The sequence below is a fragment of the Mirounga leonina genome, unplaced genomic scaffold (genome assembly GCF_011800145.1).
Source record: "Mirounga leonina isolate KUSES-001 unplaced genomic scaffold, KU_Mleo_1.0 Mir_168, whole genome shotgun sequence".
Classification (NCBI taxonomy): domain Eukaryota; kingdom Metazoa; phylum Chordata; class Mammalia; order Carnivora; family Phocidae; genus Mirounga; species Mirounga leonina.
Window position 1 is genome coordinate 74,049,795 of NW_023270426.1, and position 8,684 is coordinate 74,058,478.

General features: G+C 45.6%; 1 protein-coding gene across 3 annotated transcripts in view; it reads right to left on the reverse strand.

The window, feature by feature from the left end:
• EFNA5 (ephrin A5) overlaps positions 1-8,553 on the reverse strand; it is a 275,225-nt gene extending 266,672 nt beyond the window's left edge. For 2 of the 3 annotated variants that reach the window (XR_004681047.1, XM_035015014.1), the window contains exon 1: positions 6,601-8,553. Coding sequence is in view for 2 of the 3 variants with exons in the window: in XM_035015014.1 (XP_034870905.1) it covers positions 6,601-6,725 (125 nt within the window). In the remaining variant the exon portion in view is untranslated. The remainder of the gene's footprint in view (positions 1-6,600) is intronic. The other variant, XM_035015012.1, reaches the window with a different exon arrangement.
• Between the last annotated feature and the right edge of the window lie 131 nt (positions 8,554-8,684).

Consider the following 8,684-nt stretch of genomic DNA (forward strand, 5'->3'; position numbering starts at 1 on the left):
GAAGGATGTTTCTAAAGATGACAAAGGTTTATTTTTCCTTATTGAAAATGATAGAACTCTACCTGAATGAAAGCTCAGGTAACCATGACTGTGGTACACTCCCGTCTCCCAGCAACTAGCTAACTTAAGTAGGAGTTTTCACTTTTTTAAAATAATGTTTTTATTGAAATCCATGGCTGTTTGAAAACTATACTCAAAAGCCTCAAAACCAAGAGTTTATATCCACACACATTCCGCATTACAAAACAGTGCACAGATTTCAGTAGTTTACAATAAATCCTTCAAAGTGCAACAAGGAGTAGAGATTATCAAGAATACTAAGATACAGGGAACTTTTTTCATTTATAATCGAACTATGTACAATAGTTATAGTACAAAAAAACCACCTTATTACTTTTTAATTCTAAACTAAGCGGTTCTATTGTCTTTGGGCTGCCTTGTTTACTACTGACTTAAAAAAGACCTAAATGCAGACAAATTTAGGAGGAAATAGACCTCCTGGTTGTGAGTAATATCCCATTCAAAACACTGGAAATTCAAATTAATCACAAGAAACTTTTCTACAAAACAGGTCAGGATATAGGTTCAGAAGCAAATGAAAATATAAATCTAATAATATAAATCAGGCCCTTAAAAGAGACAGCCATTTATTGATGTTTAGCTGTCTAAGACCACCACCATAAGACAAATTACTAAAAGTGAATATTAATAGATCATTTCTTATCCTCCTCTTTGAGGTTTTTATATCTGAATATGAAGGTGTTATCCGTCACAAATGATCAAAAGGCAATTTTTTCTCAGTTCAGAAAACTGATCCTGTCTGAATATCCTGGGTAAGTGGCCAGGGCCTTCTTCACTGTACTTAGGGACACACAGGTTTCCTTTCCAACATGAACATCCTAATCACAGCTGTTATTTTAAGTTTATATACTGTTTCTAAAAAGAAAATTGGTAATATGGAATCAGTCAACATAGACTGGTTTCTTACTAAAAATAAAATGTAACTTTTAAAATCATCATTGCTACTGGAAGTTACTCAAAACAAATACAAAAATGAAAAGGGTTGAGTTGCATCTTTTTAAAAAAACTATTAAAGCAAATGATTTATACTGGGGAAAAAACCCACTAAACAATAAATAAATGCTACCCACATGTAAAATTCTGTTAACATTTTCTTAGTTTTGTTCCACTTTGTATTTTAATGTATTCTCTTCCTCAAAGATACATTCTTTTAGCATATTCTTCTCCCAAGCTTGCGAAGGCCAGGACTCCTGAAGGACTAATTGTATTCATTCATTTTCTTGGCCCAGCATGAAGCTGGTAGCTTGCGTGGTTCATAGCAACAGGGGAGAAGAGAAGGCGCTCATCTTTATCTGTCCCTATCCAATAGGAAATCAGGCCAGTGGACAGAATGCAATGTAATGCCTGTTCAGAAGGCATCTTGCAAGATTAAATGGCAAGAAATTCACAAGGTTAATTTGCCCCCAAATAACTAAGTGCTCCTTCCAAACCTGATCTTCAGCCTTCAAAGGTGGAAGCCTCTACAGCTATTGATTATCAGCCAGAACACACATGGCAACAAGATATTCCTTCAGTGAGCCAATGGTTTAGTTAATATCACTAAAATCAACTAACAGGGAGTAATGGACAACTGAAGGCTCTCTCTGATTCTTTTAATCACAGGGAGTTTATTGACCTTGGTCTCATGCTGGAAATGCCAAATTAGACTGTACAGCCAAGTATGCCTCAAATAGCACTGATGTTCCAGTCACCTAAAAAAAAAAAAAGACAGTTGACTATTTCTGAGAGCTTATTATGAATATATAACTCATAAAATGGATGGAACAAACATCTCAGTAGCTAATTTTTCTTTTCAAACATTTACAGAAAAGTGCCCCAAAACAAGAAGCATTACACCAATTTGTAAAGTAAAAAAAAGGGGGGGGGAGATTCACTTCAGGTCTTTTGCAAATGGATCAGGGTAAAAACGGGATATATAAATCTCTGTCATACTGCTTTATTTTTATCCGGATGTCTACATAAATTCTGATAAAAAGATCAAAATAATAAAATTACCCAATTATATCTAATACATTACATTGAGGCTCAGAGTTAATAAAGTTAAAAAATTCTAAATAATGCTTTTTACTGGAAGAACTTTTAAGTTTCTAACATATGTTATTATTTAAAACATTTAAAATTTCAAAACTAAAGTTAATCCTGTACAAGTTTGGTGATAAAATTCATTCAAAACCAGGATCAACTTTCCATCTTTCCAAATTCTTAGATTTGAAACAAACCGATTTCCTTTATTTGTCAGTGGAAAAGGCACAGTGCTAGAATACTAGTATATACATAATAAAACACTGATGACTCCAATTTTAAAAAATAAAACAAGTTTATTTTGAAAGGAAAAAAATAACCAAAGGATTATGATTGGGGGGGGGGCGGAGAAAGGTTACTACCTCTCTCTACTTAGCCACATACAAATGATCTGTCAGCCAGAAAGGTTTGAGAGTACTGACCTAGAATTCATAACACTTTCACAACTCCAAGATTACATGTTAACAAAACTAAATGGTGTCAATTACCTGCTACTCTAACATGAAATGTTTAATTTACAAGTCCCTACAAGAATTTTAAAAGTCCAAAGAAAACATATGATTAGGTTAAAATTTAGTATACTCTGGGTGAATTATACAGATTTTTTTTTTCCCATCAGAGCATAACACTTTAAATTGGTGATACTCAGAACCCAGCAGAAGCAAAGCATTAAGTGCGGAGAATCAATATTCTTCAAGTATGCTGGTAGTATTTGCCACTGTATTATTTTACTATTATCCCATTAATGCCAATTAGTAGGCAACATGTTTAATTATCCTATTATCATTTTGGCAACTGGTCAAAAGAAACCAAGAACTTTTCAATATACACACAATATTTAAAAGAATATTCTCATTGGAAGCACCGAACTGTTTACAGCACACTTCAGATTAAGAGGCATGTTCTTATATTGAGTCATCTCTATCTTTATAAGTGTAGCTGCTATGGGATAATGTAAATAAAGTTTTATTACTGAAAGTCTCTTTAAAAAGTTACTTAAAAGCTTTTTACATTCTTAAAGAAATTAAAGACAAATAGCTATATTCTCCTTGATTTAGATATTCATTACTCAGTTACTTAGTAACATGCTGGTTCAGAATTCAGTCTAACATTAGAAGGGTCACTCTATTACTATATTTAGGTGAAATCCAGACAACTTTCCAAATTTTTAAAATATGGAAGATGCATTTAGGCAAATGTTATCACATATACTTCTATTCAGATTGATAGTTCTCAGTTGCTATTTCAGAGATTTGTGCCAATTCAAAACATAAAATTGGTTTTTGGCCCGCCACCCAGTAAGTACTAGCAACTAAAAAGTTACCAGCATTTGGGAAATTGAACATCCACTTTCCAGAAGCAAATACCTAGGACAATAGATTCTATCTGATAGCAAATAAGTTTAATATTTTTTTCTCTGTTAATCCAGATCTATGGATGCTAATGGTGTAACAGAGTCATTAATGAAAACAATAAACTCCTAGGACTACAGAAGTTACAATATAAGATATTTAAATCCTGTGATCAAGATGTAATACTTAATTCTAATTGTATTTAAACATAATTTCAAGTTCACCTCCATTAGTATAAGCTAAAATATATTTACTTCATTTTGCCACAGAATCCCTTATTAGGAGCTTAAGTGCCTACTGAACTTATCTAAGAAAAAAAAATTAATCTGTTTAAGTTGCAATCAAAGTTTTCAACTTTTTTCTAAAAGATTAAGTCTTCTGATCTTATTAGTTTAACAAGTCCTAAAAAAATAGGATTTATATAAAATCAGAAAGCATGATTAGCTTACTTTACAAAATAACATTATTACCAAAAATAAAATGTAAAACATTGAATCTATAAAATTTAGTAAACCCTTGAAAATTTTCTAAAATGTTTCTTCCCTATCTTTTGAGATAAACTGTGCTTATTTCTAAACTAGTTATTTTGCATTGGCTGTTTTTAAATCACATCCAAGCTGAATCTTCTTAATACATCAAAAAAAAAAAAAAAAAAAACCATCTTATTCAACATTTCAGAGAGAAATCTGCCTACCAGGCCCTACTTTCACAGTTACATTAGTTTTTTAAAGTAAGTTTTACTGTGACAACATATGAAGATAAATGCACCCACAAACCCTAAGAATACTAAAGTTAGAGCTGAATCTCTTGGGAGAGGGGTACATTATCCTTTCTTTTGAACATCATCAAAATGATAACGATCAAATAAAAAGGTATTTCCACAAGCCTCAAATTAGAATACAGACTTGAGAATACCCTTGGTATTTTAAAATTCTACAGATTAACTTTGTCTGGGCAGGTTCAAAGCCACCATGGCATCCTGAGCAGAGTTTTCTACAGGCAGGGCAAATCTATTAAAAAACATGACCTGTGACAAAAATCAATGTGCTAATCTCAAACCAAACAACAGTATCAAAAGCATAAAACAGAGATAACCTAAGATAAAATGTCCTCGAACTAACTCAGACTAGCTTGACAGGTTAAGAAGGAGGGGTAGGTGGGGGTGTTGCTGATTCTTTCTGTTTTAACCTAGGATGACTGGAACACCCAAGTATCCAAATAAAACTGTGAGGAAAAGATCACACTGTGAAGTTTGGAGTGGGAAGGAAAAGACAAGTAAGCACAAAATGTCCCACATTCAACTAACCAATTTCACTGTTATTTAATAGGGCGCTAAAGTTTAGAAATATAAATTCCTGTATTTCGTATATGCTGTTTAATAAAGCCCAGGGGGGGAATAAAACCAACCAACATAATGAGACTTGCTTTTAACACCATCACAACTGGAAAGCTTGCTCTATTTGTCTTGTCAGCTTTAATAAAAGGCATCTCCTCTGGCGGGATGGCTTCCCTTTCTTTTCCTAACAGTGGTAAGTGGCATGTCAAAGAAGAAATAGCTTCCCATCCCACCACCCACCTCCAGAAGACATTTTTTTTTTTTTTAACCAAACTTTCAGGGATGTCTCCACTTCTGCTAGGCGGTGCAATTTAGAATTTGGGCTACCTGGGTGTGATTATCTCTCCCGGAGTAGCGCGGGGAGGTGGGGGGGGGGCGCTACTCTCCTTTAGGCAACCGGTCGACCGCTTGTGGGGAAATCTGCCCATCTTCATCTGAGCTGACACTACTTCAAGCGGGGACTCCCTCCCAAGCCTGAATTAAGGGAGAAGGAGGGAGGCCGGTGGACACGGCCACCCGGAGGTAGAAGAACTGGAGGCGCCCGCCAGCCCCCTCTCTCCCATACACGTTGGGCGCGCAGCCACCACAAACTATCATCCCCTCGGCCTCCAGCGTCTCTCCTCCCAACTTCCACTCCAGCCCAGAGAAAAACCTGGGATTTCAGGTATAATCGATGCGACTTCCCTCTTAGGCAGGCACCGAAACCAGCCCGCACCTGGAAGCTGGCCTCGGTCCCAGAGAGCCAGAGCATTCTGGGCCCAGTGGGGCCGACTGCTGCCCACAGGCCGGGGAGAAAGTAGGGCTCGGAGCTTCTCTGGATCCGGAGGGGCTCGCCCGGCACACTGGACAACGCTCACTCCTCCCCACTTCCAGAATCCCTGAACAAGGGACGTCTGCGCGTGGCCAGAGTTCAGCAGGCGCGCTGGGGCGGCCCTAGGCGCCCATCTCTAGCCTTCCGCGTACCGGGAGGGCTTCGGGGACGCCCACAAAACGGCTCCAGGTAATTGCGCGTGTTCCTCCGGCTTCACACCGCCAGGCCGTGGACTACAGGGCTCCCACCTCCCGGCTCGGCCAACTCCAGCAGCTCGCTCCGCACACATGACGTAACCCCGCATTAGATCAAACTTTCTGGCACCTTGAGCCCACGGCGGGTAAGGAGGTGGGAGAATCCTCTCCAATGCCAGGCGCGCCGGGCCGAGACGGGGCCAGGGGCCGGTTGATTGCCTCCCAGTTAGAAGAAAATAAAAGCCTAAAGCTTCCGCTTCCCAGCACCCCCCTCGCTTCTCCCAGCCCTTGCGCTCCCTGAACGTACCGAGAAAAGGGAAGAAAAATTAAAAAAAAAAAAAAAAAAACAACTTTGGGGATGTTTGGCGGGTTCTCCCTGCAGTCCCTGCGCACCCACGCTCCAGGCGGGAACTCTTGGCTGCGCGCGCCGGGACCTCCCGGTGCCCAAGCGCTACGCCCGGATCGAGATGCTGGCCGGCTTGCCCCGGTGAAGAAGCGGAGAAGTCTCGACTCCCCAGCTCCCGCCTTTTCCGAGTCTCCCCGCGCTCCGCAGAGGCAGCGGGTCTGGGCTGCCCCGGGGACTCCCAAGGACTCCTGGCCTCTTTGAGGCAGCTTAACAAAGAGAGGCGCGACGGGAACGCTTCCCGTGGGCGCCTCGAAAGCCATCAGCGCCCTGGCGACACAGGCTCCAAGGGTGCGCGCCGCCCGCGGCTGGTGCGCGCAGGTCCCCGCCGCCACCGCCGCTCCTTCCTTAGGGCGCCGAGGCCCGAGTATCCCCGCTCTCCGCTCCCCCTATTGCCTTACCTGGGGTTGCTGCTGTTCCAGTAGACGGCGTAGCGGTCGGCGACGGCCTTGGAGCCTGGGTCCTGGCTGAACACACACATCCAGAGCACCAGAAACACCAGCGTCAACATCTCCACGTGCAACATCACGCCTGGCCAGCGGCGGAGCCCCCGACAAGCCACTCCGGGGAAAGAGCAGGGATCCGGAGGGAGGGAGGGAAGGGGAGAAAGAGAGCAGGAGCCAAATAAATATGAATAAATAAGAATGAAGAGTGGCGAGAAAAGAAAGAGGCGCACACCAAGCTGGGGAGGGGAAGGAGAACGAGAAGAGGAGACGGGGGGGGGGTCGGGGAGGGGGCAAAGACGAACTCGCACCCCCACTGGAGGGTTCAGGAGGAAAAAAGGAATCACAAGATGGAGAGAAGCATGCGTGTGTGTGGTGGCGGCGGCGAGGGCGGGGGAAGGGGTGCCAAGCTGTGTCTCGAGCGGCGGCGGCAGGCCGGTCACCCCGGGAGGAGGAGGTGCGCACCGGGCCGGGCGGCGGCACCGCGGGTTGGGGCAGGCGGCGGCGCACGCTGCACAGTCACCGGGAGTTGCGCGCCGCAGCCGCGGGGAGACATACACTGGCCCGCCGGGCCCGGCTCAGCGTCGGCGCCGCGGGCTGCGCACGGCTCCGCCGCCGCCCAGGGCCCTCGCAGTGCGCCCCGCTTCGCTCCAAGTTACTTTGGCGGCGGGTGAGAAACTGCAGGAGGAGGGCTCCGTGTGGATGGAGGGCTTCGCGCCTGTGGCCCCGGAGGTAAGGACCCCCTTCCCCCGCCTCCTCTGTGCCTTAACCAGGAGACCCTTGGAAATCTCGGAGGAGTCGTAGGTGCTGCGGATTCGGGGCGCTGCGTCGCGCCGCGCCGAAAAGGGTGGGGATCCGGGGCCACAAACCCAGCCCCGCCGGCGTCCTGGAACTGCTTAAGCGGCAGTTAAGCTGGCGAGGAGCGGTCTTGCCTTGAAAACCTCAAAGAAAAGTTTGGCTCTCCGTGTCCTCCGGCAGGTCCCCCCGGCGGAGTCGGACTGCGGCGGCGGGAGACGACACCCCTGGCGCTGGCAGAGCCTCGGGGATTTCTCGCGCGTGCTTTTCTTGGCCGGGTGTGGGTGCACCAGACTGAATGAAGAGCAGAGGTTACGAACCAGCCAGCGAGGCGGAGCTGGGATGCCCAAACCTGCAGGACGACGCCAACCCAACTGTTAGGCTGGAGAGCGAGAGGGAAAACAATCACTTTTTAAATGAATCCCTCCAACTCCTGGATGGGCTGATGTCAGTCTCCGATCGCCTTCCGGGAGCAAGACTGAGCCCCCAGACGCGGTGCCAAGAGCCTCGGGTGAGCGCTCAGAAGTGTCCCTGCGACTCCGACGGGTCTTGCCCCAAGCCCGGCAACTTGTAGAGATGCATCAATCAGTTTGAAACGGGAAAAGAGAAAAAAAAAAGAGAGCGAGCGAGCGCAGGAGCGAGTGGCACCTCCCCGATGACTACATCAGAAAACCTTCCCGATCCTCCTGCAGCTGCTCCTCTTTCCCTCCTTGGGCACAGCAGCAACAAGAGGTGAAAAGCACCAACCGAATCCTAAAACCTCTACCAGGCGGGAAAATAAACTTGAGTGCAGCAGCAGCAGCACGAACAGCCCAGGAGGGATTGAAATGACTGGCGAGAAGTGGAAAGAGGTAAAAGTCAGTTTTGCAAAAGAGAAAAAAAAAGAGAGAAAAAATGCTTTATGGGAAAAAATCTCCTCGGGCACGCCCCCTCGTTAATGACCTGCGTGTAAAGCCGACAGCAACGGCGACCCAGCAGCAGCCGCCGCCGCCGCACCGGAGCGCAAGGCCGCGCGCGTGAACGTGGACGTGGGCGGCGCGGCCGTGGAAGGGGGCGGTGCCCGGGCGTGTAGCGCAGGGCGCGGGGCAGGCGGGCTGCGCGAGCGCGGGTGCGAGCTCCGGACCTAGCAGGGGGAGGCGCCGCCCGCCCGCGCCCAGCCAGCGCCGCTGCCGCCGCGGCCCGGGTCATGTGGGCTGCTTTTTTTTTTTCTTTTTTTTTTTTTCCTCCCCATGCCGTTTTCTTGGAAA